Raw genomic sequence first — 16,805 nt, 5'->3', positions numbered from 1 at the left:
ATAATGGTTTGGTTTATCCATCATTTCAGTGGATGTATGACAACATTAAGGAGGTCATAAGAAAAACAAACTACGCTGAAAAAAAGGGATTGGCCATCTCTTGGATTTATGTAAGCATCTTGCGTGTATTTAACACAATTGCCTCATGCTTTAAAGTTAAGTGTAACTGTGTCATGTAGAAACTACATGATATGCAGAGAGAGTAGATTAAATCATGTTCGAGTGAAGTAAGTCAATAATATAGCTAAATTAAATAAAATCTTGCTACACCTTTGGATCGTGGTTTGAGGAAGGCCTCCATCTCAAGCCGAAAAAAAAAGTCTACCTTGTAATTTGAGCACAAAAATTTCATGTTTCTATCTTGAACGTTAGGAAATCATGTAGGATCTGTATGAAATTCAACAACTTAATTTCTTCTTGTTGAGATGACCTGATACAAACAATCAATCAATCAATCAGAACTTTATTTGTCACATGTAAGTTGCCCTGCAGTGAAATGGGGACCCCCCGACCTTACATACACAACACAGACATCACATGGGGAGACAGGTCAGGGACCGGTAGTATTACAGAAAAACACTGAAATACAAAACAATGGGAAAGTCCAAGAGGGAAAAAGGAGACCTCTACTCATGCTGAGCTCCTGGGAGGACAGCATGAGAACAGGAAACAAAAAACTCCTCTGCACAGAAAGCACATAAATGTCCACAGCACAACATTATGGAGCACGTGACCAGTAACAGGGGTGGGTGGGGGGTGAGGAGTTGTCCCAAGCAAACACAGCAGCCATCCTGCCCTGCAGCTATTCTTCCAGCGCTGGGCCCAAACCCGCCGTGTTCTCTAGGAGGGAACAAGCATCGACGGCGTTTGGAAAGGGAGGGGGGATGGGGGTGCCTACTGGGGTCAGCGGGGGAGCTGGCCCCAGGGAGGGGTTACCTGCCCCTCCCTTCCTTCCCTCCCCATCTCCAGCTGCCTCTCTCTTCCCGCTGCACCACAACCACCCACACATGCAGGGCCTTGGAGTAGGGGTATGTCACCAGGGTGCAGAGGAGGCTACCCCCCCTCTGTCCCCTTCTGGCTGCCTCTTCCTCAATTTTATCCCACAACTTAGACATTCACATTATTCACACTCTCATTACACATACATATAGGATCTTGGGGGTGGGCACAATCACGGAGTCCAAATTACCATCAGGGTGTACACCTCACCCCTGGCGTCGTTGCCCACCTCTCAATTTTAAATACACTTAGACATTGAGGGCTAGCAGGAGGGACCATGCGCTTACCTGCTGCTCTCTGGCAGGTAGCTCCATGCCCTCCTGGGTTTTAAATGCACCTTAGAACACACATGCATCAACACTACAATGAGCGGGTGGAGGGAGGTTTGGAGTCTTCTCTCACCCCCGTTCTCTGCGGCCTGCTGGAGGGGGAGGGCTAGTAGGAGGAGTTGGCCGTCCGACTGCGGTCTGGAGTGTGGGGCCTCCCTGCTGCTACGGAGTCGGGGTGGTCTGCCTCTCCCCACCGCAGGGAAAAGGGTAACACCACCTGGGTCTGGGTGCAGTTCCCCCCTCCAGGGGCAAGGGTACCTAGACCCGGTTTGTAGAGTACGCTTGGGGAGTGTGATTGTGTGTACAGCGTCTCTTTATGTCTGTCTCCACGTTGGTTGAGTGTGGAGTAAGTGCATATGAGAGCATGAGGGGGGGAATGGATGTTTGTGTCTGTGTGTGCCTGTATGTCTGTGTCTATATGTCAGGTTGGGTATCAGACGCCACCTCTCTGGGGACACCTCAGGCCCTCCAAGGTTTGGAGGCCTATCTCCACCTACCACCACTTCCCCTGCCAGTGGCGGACTCCCTCAGGTGTCGGTGCGTTGGTGGTTCTCTGTGTCTGGGGGTGGGCGTCCAGGTACACACCGGCTCACTCCTTGGCGGCCGCTTATCGGGGCCTGGAGCCTGGGGCTCGCTCGGGCCCCTTCGGGGGTGGGGTGCCCCCGGCCTCTCGGCCTGGGGCTCGGTCACTCAGGCACAGCTGGCTGCCGGCGGAGCTCACGGGCGCGTCACTGCAACTCCCCCTGGCTTCTGCTCCGCGGCTGCTGAGTGAGCCCTCATCTGGGACTCTCCTCAGCTCTTACTGGGACAGTGGCGCGGCTGCCCCTCTGTTGGTCTTCCATGGTTTCTTGTGTTCTGGGGGCCTCTGGATGTCTGGAGTTTTGATCTCCTCCATACCTGCTTCACACCCTGGAGGACGGGGCTGTGGCCCCCCCACACTCCCTAGCAGATCGTTACATGGAGAAACCTTTGGAATACAAGCGCGCTGATCCACACAGGTATGCACACAAGTGTTCACTGCTCGTAGACCCAAATTACACCTTTCTTGGCTGCTACTTCGAAGCACATCTGTCCTGCGTGCTGCACAACAACATTGAATATTTAGTATTTACTGCTGTTTACACTTAGCTAGATTAATGCGATGGTGTTGTGTTTAGTATGTTGCTTTGTTTCTTTTTTTTTTGTCTTTTTTTGCTTGTTTTCTATTCTTCTCTCAACAGGTGATCCAGGAGATTTTTATTTTTTTTTCTCCCCCCCTTTCTCACTGTCCCTCTCCCCTTCTGTTTTTCCTTTCCTTCCTCTTTTTTTCTCCCTTTCCTATCTCTCACTCATGTCTGTCCCGTCTGTAACATCTGGAAATAAAATATAATAAATAATAAAAACAAAGATCGACCAAATGGACCAATACGGCAATGCCACGATGATCCATTTGGCAAAGTAAATCCATTGGGTATCCTTGTTGGTCTTCAGACAACAATTCTGATGGCTAAAGAACCAAATGGGACAGGCAAAAAAAAAAAAAAAAAGGAAAGGGAGGGGGGATGAGTGTGTATCAGTGTATGTGTATGTCCAGAGTTCAGCTGAGACAGTGTCCTTCCCAATCTAGTGAGAGTGGTTAGTTGCTGGTCTCACAAAATTCACAAGATCACACGAGATTTCAAACTGCAGGAAAATCAGTGGAATTATAAGAGGCAGATATCTACAGACACACCACGTGTGTGCTATCGCTATTTACTGTGGTTTAACCTGTCAAGGGCAAAAATGCACAGAAGATTCTGCATCAAGCCATGAAATCATTGCTTTCCTACTTTTGTTATACCTGGATTGGTGGCATGGAGGTTAGTGCTGTTACCTCCCAGCAAGAAGGTCCTGAGTTCAAATCCACAGTTTGGCTAGTTTACAGTGGTTTCTCTCTGGGTGTTCTAGTTTCTTCCCACAGTTAAAAGTCATGCAGTCATTAGAGTTAGGTTAGGTTAATTGGCGATTCTAAGTTACCTGTGAGTGCAAGTGGTTGTTTGTCTATATTTGATAGACTGGTGTCCAGGGTGTACACCGCCTCTTACCCTATCACTTCAGGGTTATGCCCCCCTGCAACCAAGATAGGAGGATGGTAGTTGTTGTAGATTCATTCATTTTTTATGTTAACCAGACTTTGTTGAACATTATGTAATATGAAGACACCATGTAGTATTTAAGTGACCAAGTAGTACTGTGGTAAAAGTTATTGAACAGTGTTGAAATAAAATGACAAAATTGTGAAGGATTAAAATATTCCAAGAGCTCAACTTACTCCATCTGAACATGTTTCGCTTGCGTTTTATCAACACAAAATGCACAGGTTTACTGAACATGAATACGTTGTGTTGATTTATCTCAGTTGTTTAAATTTCTGCCAAGGCAAAGCAGTTGTGTGCAACCAATGTCCACTATTGAGTTAAGTAAATCCAACATGGCCGTTTTTTCAGTGTAAAACCTCAACATAAAATCAACATATTAAGAAAAGCCTCTGTTAAGATTGTTCAGGCTTTTTCATTGAACCTGCCAAATGTCTGTAGGGTGGAGCTGCTCTTGCTGCTTCAGAAGCCTGTCTACATAAGGACCTACAACTCTCTTACAGTATCACAGGACATGCAGTAGAATGTGTCAAAATATCTTAAACCCTTTGAGTAAGGTGAGAGTGGAAGCTCTCCGTTTGCTCTGAGCTCTGGATGTCTTCACTGTGATCAGCTTCGCGTTGGCAGGCACTGGCAGCTCCTTGTAACATGGTGTAGTAAAGGATGGGACACCCAGAAGTGCTTTGTCCTCGCTGGCACAGATGGCGGGGACCAAGCAGCCACAGGCACCGCCTTTCCTCGCCCTCCTCACTGCCTCATGGAAGACTTGCTGTACAGAGTGGAAGTCTTGACAGGCTGACACCTCGAAGAATACACATCCAAAATGAGACGCCAAGGCCTCACCATCCGACTGACGCACCTGTCTGATAGGACAAACTTCTCTGATTAGGAAAAACACCTTTACAACAAGTATCACTGTCATAGTCTGCAACCAACAGATGTCTTCATGAATTAAAACGAAGGTTTATAACAATACGGATCAGACAGCAGACAGTACGATTGGATAATGACCCAAAGGACACTCCAACACCAACCCAAGAGTTTGTGCAGACAAAGAAATAACATATTTTTCAATGTTCAGCTCAGTCACTCGTTCTCAGCACAACAGAGCTTTTCAGTTGCTAAAGCCGAAACTAAAGGCAGAGAGAGAAAAAACAGTGACTGCTGTAAATGAGCTCAGCACCCGGTGATGATCGTGGCGTCAAGACTTTAGGCAGTCATTGACTGCAAAGCATTTTAATCCAAAATTTTATTTTAAATTATACTAGTTTGTCCAATTATTTTGAGTATCTAACCGTCAACAATGGTTTGTTGAGTCCACTGCATTACAGATGGAAGTTAAACATATGTTAATTGTTTGTGTCTCATGATCAGTGGGTTCAACCAAAGTACCAGCAAATTGTACCTAATTAAGTGTCTAATGAGTGTAAATCAAAAAGGTGTTCTAAAGGTAGTCAAATTTACAAATGAGGACTTTGGTGTCTTTTTCATTTCTCCAGGGACGTCTGAGACAAAGCTTTCTTCATGTGGCTAATTTCAGTGAAAAGGTCTACAGACTAATTTACACGCTGCCACACACACACACACACACACACACACACACACACACACACACACACACACACACACACACACACACCAGCCTGTATCTGTCCATGTCCTTCTTGTTGCCCAGAAGAATGATGGGAGTTTGTGGCCTGAAGGTTTTGTTGTGTGAGGCAAGTGTCTGCAGGTACAGCTGACAGCCATTAAAGCTCTCCATGTTATCGATGCTGTAGACCACCAGGAAGACGTTTGCCCATGACAGATAACGTTCACTGTTCACTGGACCTTCCTACAAACACACACACATACTCAATTTCATTTTCTGTAAATTACTGTGTGAGCTGTCATTAGATTCTAGACTAAAAGATTTTGCTATCAGCACAGTGCACTAATTATCTCAATTTCTAGAGAAATGAATGTCCAATGTTGCTGCTAATGGAGCTGACCAGTGTTTTGCTGCCAAAAGCTTGGATGGAAAAAAGTTGGATAAAAAGCTGAGCAGATTTATCAGAGTAAATGAATAAATAAATAAATAAATAAATAAATAAAAAGTAAAAAACGTGCGGGTGGGGGGCATTTTGATACCTTGGGTATGCAGACAAGCTTTTATTTTGAAAGTCAGATATCTACAGGACACTCTCAAAAATAGATGTATCGATATCTTTTCCCTTGCAAAATGGGAAGTGCATCTATCAGTCAGCTTAGACCAAAACTTCTGGTGTCAGATATGCTGAAAAACCTTTAAATTGATTAGAAATCCCACTCTACTATTAATACAATACAAAATACTACGTAGAGTGCACTATACAGGTCAACAGATGTTCAAGATGGCCTTTACGTCATCTAACAACTGCTCACACTGTCACGGTAATACACCTGACAATTACATCCAGGCTCTTTTGGTTCTTTCCACCAGTTCAGAGTTTTGGTGCTGGATATCTGAAGTAGAGCAGGGCGACATGACCAAAAATATTTATCACGATATACATTTGAAAATTTGCGATAACGATATAACTGACGATATAACTGACACGAGACAAAATACTTTACAACTCCTCAACTTTATTAGTGCAAAAAAACCCATCAATGTATTTTCACTTAAACAAGCAGCTTACAAGACCGTGCAGAAAATGTTCCCACTAAGCCAGAAGGGAAAAAGAGGGAACACACACATGTAACATGGAAGCTCTTATAACATGTGGTTAGCCTAATTGGGCTTTCACCAAATCAGCAAAGATGCACAGAAAAGAAGATCAGACACCAACTAGGGAGGATCAGAAAGACAAGCGGAACGATCATCTCCTATGTAGCAGGTTTATCAGAGAAACTCAGGAGTCTTTTCCAAGCACAACATCCCAGTGTACTTTAGACCCAGCCACACACTCAGACACAAACTGGTTCATCCCAAACACAGAACTCCTAAACCCAAACTTGACAACGTAGTGTATGCTGTACAGAGCAGCGAGGATTGGTATAAACACATGGCACAACATAGAAGAGCCACCTCAACCAGACAAGACTCGGCTGTCCATCTACACCGAAAGGTCAAAGGTCACTTTTTATGAGGATGCCAATGTTCACATTTTGGACAGAGAGGACAGATGGTTTGAAAGAGGAGTGAAAGAAGCATCTTTTACGACACCAACTCTCTGCCATCTATAATCCAGTTTTGAGATCCCTTCCCAGACGCCTTAAGGCCCACTCACATCCTGGGCCATCTGACCTCAGTAAGTCACATGATCGGGTGGGGCCAGGTTTCACAATGGGTTCACTCGAAACCTTGGCTGATTGTGACACACACCTGTTTTCACACCTTGGCTCGTGCGATTAGGTAGAGGATTAGTAGGGGGTCCGTGACCCTCTTAGGGGCACTCCCCATAGGGCTTAACAGACAAGCTTCTCTACCATTTGCTCCTAGAACTGAAGAAGCTTCTCGGATGAGAAGTGAAACATCTTCAAGAAACTTAAAGTTGTCCAAAGGCTTTTCTTTCCAAGCTCCTTAGACTACAATCACCTGGATGACTGAGAACCGTCACAGACACATCTGTTGGGCATTTTTCTTGGAATTCAGACAATAATTCTGATAGCGCAGGACAAGACAATCGAAAAAAGGAAAGAAAAACAAGTCAGACACCGTCCTAGGTATCATGTAAATTTTCTAAAATTAACTAGAAGATTTTATTTTGAAAATGTTACCCCACTGACACGTCTTAATATGAACCAGTAAGTAATTGCAAGCTATTTAGGAAAAGTGCAAACCATTCTGGGGCTTTTATTTTGAAAACCAGACATAGGCCACAGAATAATTTCCTGTATGAAAACCAAATTTTGGCTCATACCTGTTCACAGGTGTCCATCACTCTCAGTGTGACCGGCTGCTGGTCCACCACCTCCTCAGACGAGTAGACGTCTTCTGTATATGCAAGGACACAGAACAGCCATGTTTAACTTTTCAAAGGCTTTCTATAGCTGTGCAGGAAGTAAACAATTCCAGTAAACACAGTAACGGAGCAGTGAATAAAAATAAGAAGAACCCGAATATTATCAGTGTAATGTTTCTGATTTTAATTATAACAATAGCTCTGCTCCATTGGCCTGTGTGCTCCTTGCCTGTGTAAAATATAATATGTCCTTTAATTTCAATTCAATTTATTTATATAGCGCCAAATCACAACAAAAGTCGCCTCAAGGCGCTTCATAGATACAGAGAAAAACCCAACAATCATATGACCCCCTATGAGCAGCACTTTGGCGACAGTGGGAAGGAAAAACTCCCTTTTAACAGGAAGAAACCTCCGACAGAACCAGGCTCAGGGAGGGGCGGGGCCATCTGCTGCGACCGGTTGGGGTGAGAGAAGGAAGACAGGATGAAGACATGCTGTGGAAGAGAGACAGAGGTTAATAACAGATATGATTCAATGCAGAGAGGCCTGTTAACACATAGTGAGTGAGAAAGGTGACTGGAAAGGAAAAACTCAATGCATCATGGGAATCCCCCGGCAGCCTACACCTACTGCAGCATAACTAAGGGAGGATTCAGGATCACCTGGTCCAGCCCTAACTATATGCTTTAGCAAAAAGGAAAGTTTGAAGCCTAATCTTAAAAGTAGAGATAGTGTCTGTCTCCCGAATCCAAATTGGAAGCTGGATCCACAGAAGAGGGGCCTGAAAACTGAAGGCTCTCCCTCCCATTCTACTTTTAAATACTCTAGGAACAACAAGTAGGCCTGCAGAGCAAGCGCGAAGTGCTCTAATAGGGTGATATGGTACTACAAGGTCATTAAGATAAGATGGGGCCTGATTATTTAAGACCTTGTATGTGAGGAGCAGGATTTTGAATTCAATTCTGGATTTAACAGGAAGCCAATGAAGGGAAGCCAAAACAGGAGAAATCTGCTCTCTCTTTCTAGTCCCTGTCAGGACTCTTGCTGCAGCATTTTGGATTAGCTGAAGGCTTTTCAGGGAGTTTTTAGGACTTCCTGATAATAATGAATTACAGTCGTCCAGCCTGGAAGTAATAAATGCATGAACTAGTTTTTCAGTGTCACTCTGAGACAGGATATTTCTAATTTTAGAGATGTAGCACAGATGGAAGAAAGCAGTCTTACATATTTGTTTAATATGTGCGTTGAAGGACATGTCCTGGTCAAAAATGATTCCAAGGTTTCTCACAGCGTTACTGGAGGCCAAGGTAATGCCATCCAGAGTAAGAATCTGCTTAGATACCATATTTCTAAGATTTTCAGGGCCGAGTACAATAACCTCAGTTTTATCTGAATTAAGAAGCAGAAAGTTAGCGGCCATCCAGGTCTTTATGTCTTTAAGACATTCCTGCAGTTTAACTCATTGGTGTGTGTTATCTGGCTTCATGGACAGATAGAGCTGGGTGTCATCTGCATAGCAGTGTAAATGTATGCTATGTCTTCTAATGATGCTGCCTAAGGGAAGCATGTATAATGTAAACAGAATTGGTCCTAGCACTGAATCCTGTGGAACTCCATAATTAACCTCAGTGTGTGAAGAGGACTCTCCATTTACATGCACAAACTGGAGTCTATTAGATAGATATGATACAAACCACTGCAGCACAGTACCTGTAATACCTACAGCATGTTCTAATCGCTCTAATAGGATATTATGGTCGACAGTATCGAACGCTGCACTGAGGTCTAGCAGGACAAGCACAGAGATGAGTCCACTGTCAGAGGCCATAAGAAGATCATTTGTAACCTTCACTAAAGCTGTTTCTGTGCTGTGCTGAGCTCTGAAACCTGACTGAAACTCTTCAAACAAGCCTCTGCAGATGATCTGTTAGCTGTTTGACAACTACTCTTTCAAGGATGTTTGATATAAAGGAAGGTTGGAGATTGGCCTATAATTAGCTAAGACTGCTGGGTCTAGAGATGCTTTTTGAGTAAAGGTTTAACTACAGCCAGCTTGAAGGCCTGTGGTACATAGCCGATTATTAGAGATAGGTTGATCATATTTAAGATCGAAGAATTAATTAATGGCAGGACTTCTTTGAGCAGTTTTGTAGGAATGGGGTCTAAAAGACACGTTGATGGTTTGGAGGAAGTAATTATTGAAGTTAACTCAGAAAGATCAATTGGAGAAAAAGAGTCTAACTTAACATCAATGGTACTAAGAGTAGCTGTAGATAATATTACATCTGTGGGATGATTATTGGTAATTTTTTCTCTAATGATAAAAATGTTATTTGTGAAGAAGTTCATGAAATCATTACTAGTTAACGTTAAAGGGATGGTTGGCTCAAAAGAGCTCTGACTTTTTGTCAGCCTGGCTACAGAGCTGAAGAGAAACCTGGGGTTGTTCTTATTTTCTTCAATCAGTGATGAATAGTAAGATGTTCTGGCTTTGCGGAGGGTTTTCTTATAAAGCAGCAAACTATTTCTCCAGGCTAAATGATGATCCTCTAGATTTGTGACACGCCATTTCCTCTCCAGCTTACGATTTATCAGCTTTAAAGTACGTGTTTGAGAATTATACCACGGAGTCAGGTACTTCTGATTAGAGGCCTTAGTTTTCACAGGAGCTACAGTATCCAGAGTCGTACGTAGTGAGGAGGTGAAATTATTAACAAGATAATCGACCTCTGTTGGGGTAGCGTTCAGATAGCTGCTCTGCTCTATGTTGGTACAGGGCATTGGAGATGATAACAGTGGGTGGATTATATTCTTAAACTTACACTGTTCCAAAAAATAGTAATGTCACATTATTTTACTGTGTATTTTACAGTTGTGTACTGTTTTTCTAGAATATCATTACATTTACAAAAGTAGACTGTGATCTGACATGTCAAATGTAAAATAACATAACATCACTGTAAATGTAATAAAACACAATTTACTTGTTTGTTAAATATATTTTGTTGTACATATGCATATTTAGCTCGTAAAAATACATCCAGGAATGTCTCCCATCATGCCTTGGGACATGTGCTGCTGTTTAGATGTTCTTGTTTTATTGTTTATGGTTACGTTACTTTTAACTGTTATCTTGAATGCTGTGTTTACGCCGTGGTGCAGCGTCACTGACAGCTGTTGTTTTGTAGAGAGTGACTTCTGTTGTGCTGTTGTTGAACCTTGAGGCACATTGTAGCACTGGCAAGTGTTTCAATAAATAGCTCCCCCTACCAGCTTGGGGTTAAATAACAAGCTCAATCTCTCTGTGAGCTTCGTTGTTAAGATTTCTCTGCATGCCACAATGTAAAACATTGCACGGACACGCTGTGCTAATTATATATTTTGAAAAAGAAATATAGAGGTAGGAATTGCAGTTAATATAAATAACATGACGCTAAGCATCGGCCAATGAATGTGAACTAACAACAACAAGTTCGCGGGTATGGCTGCGACCATAGGAAAAAACCCTAATATGAAGGTATTTTACTGCATTTTACAGTAATGTTCTGTTCTTCTAGAATATCATTAAAGTTACGTAAATAGACTTTGACTTCACATGTGAATGTAAATTAACGTTAAATCACTGTAATGTAATACAACATAATTGTCATGATTATTAAATGTATCTGTCTGTACATATGCATATTTAGATTGTTAAAATACATTCACAAATGTTTCATGATTTCACAAATATCTGTCCAATATTTGAAAGATTGAACTGTTGAATTCAAATGTAAATGGCCTGTATTTGTATAGCACTTTACTAGTCCCTAAGGACCCCAAAGCGCTTTACACAACCAGTCATTCACCCATTCACACACACATTCACACACTGGTGATGGCAGCTACATTGTAGCCACAGCCACCCTGGGGCGCACTGACAGAGGCGAGGCTGCTGGACACTGGCGCCACCGGGGCCTCTGACCACCACCAGTAGGCAACGGGTGAAGTGTCTCGCCCAAGGACACAACGGCCGAGACTGTCCGAGCCGGGGCTCGAACCGGCAACCTTCCGATTACAAGGCGAACTCCCAACTCTTGAGCCACGATCGCCCCTAATGCTATGGAAAAGTATATAACATGATCCCTATAAGCTTGTGTTACATCACATAAGTATTATTATCGTTGCTAGTTAGGGCGATCGTGGCTCAAGAGTTGGCAGTTCGCCTTGTGATCAGAAGACTGCCGGTTCGCGCCCCGGCTCGGACACTCTCCGTCGTTGTGTCCGTGGTCAAGACTCTCCGCCTACTAGTGATGGCCAAAGGGGCCGATGGTGCGATATGGCAGCCTCGCCTCTGTCAGTCTGTCCCAGGGCATGCAATCAATTATTATTTAAACCAACTGTTAACTGTATATTTCTGTACATTTACGCATTATGTTTCATATTTCCACATTCAGTGACCTTGTTTATAGGTAATTTCATTGTTTGATCACGTAAAAATGTTCCTAAAAGCACTTGGAAAAAGCAGAATCCCATGTCAAATTAGCGCAACAAACTCTATTTTAATTACTGAAAATAACCGTATTTTTATGGGACAGTTATTTTCTGTTATTTTACGGTCGTATTTTGGCGCCCCAGCTGCCGGAATATTACCGTTTTTTTAAGATGGGTTTTTTTTTCCAATTTATAGATGATTTCATTGTTTAATCACATTAACATGTTCCTGATTTAATGTTTAGCAGCACTTGAAAAAGGCGAGATCCCATGTCAAATTAGCGCAACTAATTGTATTTTCATTACTGGAAATAACCGTATTTTTATGGGGAGTTATTTTCTGTTATTTCACAGTCGTATTTTGGCCCCCCAGCTGCCGGAATATTACCGTTGTTTTAGGATGGTTTTTTTAACAGTGTAGTTACAGCACTTTCAGAAAGACATCTACTTTGATAAAGTCTACTCCCCACTGCTGTGTAATCAATTATTGCAAATGTAAATGTTATCAGGAAATGATCAGACAGGAGAGGGTTTTCAAGAAACACTGTTAAATGTTCAGGTTCGATGCCATATGTTAAAACAAGATCTAGAGTGTGATTAAAGTGGTGGGTGGGTTCTTTTACATTTTGAGAGAAACCAATTGAGTCTAATAACAGATTAAATGCCATGTTGAGGCTGTCATTTTTAGCATCTACATGGATGTTAAAATCACCCACAATAATTATTTTATCTGAGCTCAGAACTAAATTAGATATAAAGTCTGAGAAATCAGACAGAAACTCTGTGTAAGGCCCAGGTGGACGATAGATGATAACAAGTAAGACTGGTTTCTGAGTTTCACAGCTGGGGTGGACAATGCTAAGCATCAGGCTTTCAAATGAATTAAAAGTCTGTCTTGGTCTTTCATTAATTAATAGGCTGGTGTGAAAAATTGCTGCCACACCGCCCCCTCGGCCTGTGCTTCGAGATTTCTGGTAGTTAGAATGACTCGGGGGTGTTGATTCATTTAAACTAACATAATCATCCTGCTGCAACCAGGTTTCTGTAAGGCAGAGTAAATCGATTTGTTGATCAATTATTAAGTCATGTACTAACAGAGACTTGGAGGAGAGAGACCTAATATTTAATAATCCACATTTCACTGTTTTACTCTTTGGTTCAGATGTGGATACTGTATTGTTCTTTCTTTGTAATTGTTTATGTTTAAGTCGTTTGTTGATGGTTTTTAGTTTGTTTTTTGTCTGTTTGGGAGCTGACACAGTCTCTATGGAGATGGGTTTTTGGAGGGGTAGCAGGAGGAGAGAAGCTGCAGAGAGGCGTGTCAGACTGCAACTCTGCTTCCTGGTCCCAACTCTGGATAGTCATATTTTGGGGGGTTTAATAAATTTGTCCATATTTCTAGAAATGAGAGCTGCTCCATCCAAAGTGGGATGGATGCCGTCTCTCCTAACAAGACCAGGTTTCCTCCAGAAGGTTTGCCAATTATCTATGAAGCCCACATCGTTTCTGGGACACCACTCAGACAACCAGCAATTTAAGGAGAACATGCGGCTAAACATGTCACTCCTGGTCTGATTGGGGAGGGGACCAGAGAATTTTTTTTTTTTTTTTAACTTTTATAATCTTGTGTAGCTTGTGGGAAATGCAGCTTGCACAGTACAGGGGGTGAAAAGGCTTCTTGCAGCTTTTTGAAAAAACCTTGATCATGTTCAGTGGTTGTTTTCAGTCTGAATGAAGGTTAAGAAAGAAAGAAGCCCACTGCATGAAGGTTCTAGGATTATCTGCATATTCAGATGCACCTTAGGGCTATACAAAGAAGGAAATTCAACATAGCCAGGCTTTCTTTGCTTTATCTAATCTGACAAAACTCCAGATAAACAGGTATCTCCAGATAAAGGTTATCAAGCTTCTTTGTTAATTCGGGCATTCTGTTTCAGTCTCTAAGTGCACTCATATTAAGGGGCATTTGATGCATCATTTTACTTTAAAAGGGACCGACTGAGTGCAGCCATTGGCATCATCAGAGGAATGAATGCTAGAGAGCTATAAAGAACCTCAAAATGTTGTAAAAGGCAACAATGCTACTGCAGATAAAACAAAGTGCAGAAATTCATGAATTCATGACAAAGAATAGAAAAATAATTATGTTCATTGAAATAAATGAGTCTGTTCCATCACAGCTGAGGGTTAAAAGTCTAAAATGTTAAAGTGCATACGCTTAAACATTACATGTCAGTCACTGTTTTCAGGTCTGACTTTGTCCCTTACACGAGAAAAGAGGAGATATAGAAATCGCTTTTGTTTGTCACCAGGTCAAAGAGAATAATAAGTGCTTCTAGACCATGATACAGTTTGTAATTCTGCCTCTGTACACCATCACAGAGGATTTTAACTCAATTCATCAATATGTGATTAAAGTGCAGTCGCCTTTACTCACCAGCATCTCTTTGGAACTCCTACTAAGACTTTCGGTGAATAGCCACCAAATAGAAGCTCAACACAACATATTTTATAAACTCTAGATCATTTATTTACTCAGTTTGTCACAGAAAGACAGAGGAACACGCCTCTCTAGGGGCAGCTGTAGATCAAAAGGTAGAGCAGGTAATCCACTAGGGATCGATACATGGCTGCTCCAGTCTGCATGCCAATGTACCGCTGGGCAAGATACTGAACCCCAGGCTGCTCTCTGATTCATTGACTGGAGCCAGGCCACTCTCCTGACAACAAAACCATTGGCTCTGCAGCTACTTCTGAGCCTCTGAAAATTGGGACTGTGTACAAATGTCTAAAATGTGAAAGTTTGTTTTTAAACAAATCTACAAATCGAAGTCATTTCTCATTCATAATGTTAGATCTGCGCACACAAATCCCAGTGAGAACGTTAAGGCTCCACAGGTTGTACATATGACTCTTCAGCAGAGATGCTAAATATCACTTACAGCATACTGCGAGTAAAAGAATCAATGAAAATGAAACGTATTCAGTCCATTTTCATTTGAAACTCTGAACGTAATCGGCTCCAGAACAGCATGGGGGTGGGGTGATGCACTCAAGAGTGAAAATGTGTCCCACAGAAACTTAACAAAAGTCACATTAAAAGGAAACACAACAGGCTGAAGACAATTACAACTGTAAAACACAAACAACAATATGGTGAAACTGGCTTCCAAGACACAATACAAATACTTGAGCATGAAGGGGAAATATACTGGGTGGAAATTTCACTTTAAATACAGCACTTTCATCACCATCGATGATGCTGTCTGTTTTCTTACCTAGGTTGGGGTCATATTCAGTGATGAAGCGCTTTGTGAGAAATTTTACTGTCAGTGCTGTAAAACAAGAACAAAGACAGAAGAGAATTTACGGAGCCTCAAGAGACCAGGGTTAGTGAGGGGCATGAGAAAACCACTGCTACAAAAACACATTGAACGTTTGAGGGAAAATGCTAAATAAAACCCACCCAGGGAATTATGGAACTGTCCATCTCATGAAACAACTTCCTCTGGAAAGTTGAAATGTTTTGTTTCTACTTACTACTGAAAATCTTTTACTTTATTTCCTGGTGGATCTGGTGTTCATGCAGGCTCACTGAAGTTGTAACATTGTGATTCTTAAACATGAATTGCTAAAACAGTTATTTGGTTACAAGTAAAAACAATCTAGCAAATCAGTCAGCCCTCAGTTTAAAAAGGAAGATTAAACATCTGTTGAAGTGAAAGATTAAAAGACCTGACTTCCCGCAGCCCATCACACCAAGAATCACCAGGTTACATTCAGCAGGATTACACGTCTTCACCTTCCCAAACATCATCGACAGGAATATCTTCAGAGAGACCGTTACACAGACTTATTCCTGACAGATGCCCCTGCTTTCAAATGATGCTAACAGGGAGAAAATAGACATCCAAACATGCTGAATCTGAGAAATATGCTTGTTTTCTCTTCTCTCAGATGAAAATACTGAAAATAAAAAGACTATAAGATCCAGATGTGTGCTGTGATCACAGTGTGCCTCTACTGCTCCGGGGAAAGCAGAAACGGTGTCGTGTGCAAATGATGCACTGACCTCTCCATTTTAGGAAAAAGATTTCAAACGGAGCCTGAAAAAGCTAAACTGAACTGGATGGAAGCACCACCAGGGCCCTGTTTCAGGAAGCCGGTTTAGTGGAAAAACTGAGTAAGTATACCCTGAGTTAACGAAAACTCTGGGTTTTCGGTTTCACAAAGCGAGTTCAGCTGCAGCCTGAGTGAGTCACTATGACGACACACGCCGTGAAGCTAACCTGCCCCCTAGCAGGTTTACCACAACTAACCCTGACTGTCTCCGCCCCTTTGTCGGAAACCTGACAGTAGGAAGTGTCGGACATGGCGTGCCACTTCCTTGAAGAGCCAGTAGATCGTGAAGCCCAAATTCTCCGCAGAGCTCTCCGCCGGGAGAGAGTGATCAGAGCGCGTTTGGACATTTTATCATTTCCTGATGATTTTCTGTGCGAACGTTACCGTTTCTCAGCACAATCTATAATTTATTTGGATAACATCCTCAGGCCATATATTACGCATGTGACACATCGCGGACATGCTCTCAGTTCATTGCATATTATTTGTATTGCACTTCGGTTTCTTGCAAACGGGAGCTTTCTGTATAATATTGGTGACGCTGAGCACGTTTCCAAGGCTACCGTCTGTCGGGCAGTCAGGAATGTTACAGTTGCACTGAAACGTCTCCTGTACTCGTCTGTGGTGTTCCCCGGTCACAGACCCACAAGATTTATCAAAGAGGGATGCCACAAAATTGCAGGTATCAGGATGACCAAAACTTAATTCATGATGTGGTGATACTTGGACTACTACTTAAATTGCACATTTATTTTCAGGGTTCCCAGGCGTGATTGGCTGTACAGATGGCACTCACATTCCAGTCATTGCTCCTTCAGTAAATGAAGGAGACTATGTGA

General features: G+C 42.4%; 1 protein-coding gene across 1 annotated transcript; it reads right to left on the bottom strand.

Moving 5' to 3' along the window:
* Positions 1–2,870: 2,870 nt before the first annotated feature.
* On the bottom strand, positions 2,871–15,691 carry rasl12 (RAS-like, family 12). The gene is made up of 5 exons (XM_085464133.1): positions 15,580–15,691; positions 15,123–15,179; positions 7,327–7,400; positions 5,086–5,276; positions 2,871–4,305 (listed from the first exon to the last, which is right to left on the bottom strand). Exons 1-5 carry the CDS (start codon positions 15,659–15,661, stop codon positions 3,972–3,974), a joined length of 738 nt encoding a protein of 245 aa, XP_085320259.1. The 5' UTR covers positions 15,662–15,691; the 3' UTR covers positions 2,871–3,971.
* Positions 15,692–16,805: the final 1,114 nt, after the last annotated feature.

The sequence above is a fragment of the Copadichromis virginalis genome, linkage group LG1, assembly GCF_057382275.1.
Source record: "Copadichromis virginalis isolate Kocher_CV1m ecotype Utaka linkage group LG1, C_Virginalis_male_GT1.1, whole genome shotgun sequence".
NCBI classification, from domain to species: domain Eukaryota; kingdom Metazoa; phylum Chordata; class Actinopteri; order Cichliformes; family Cichlidae; genus Copadichromis; species Copadichromis virginalis.
This window is presented reverse-complemented; position numbering and strand designations above follow the sequence as displayed.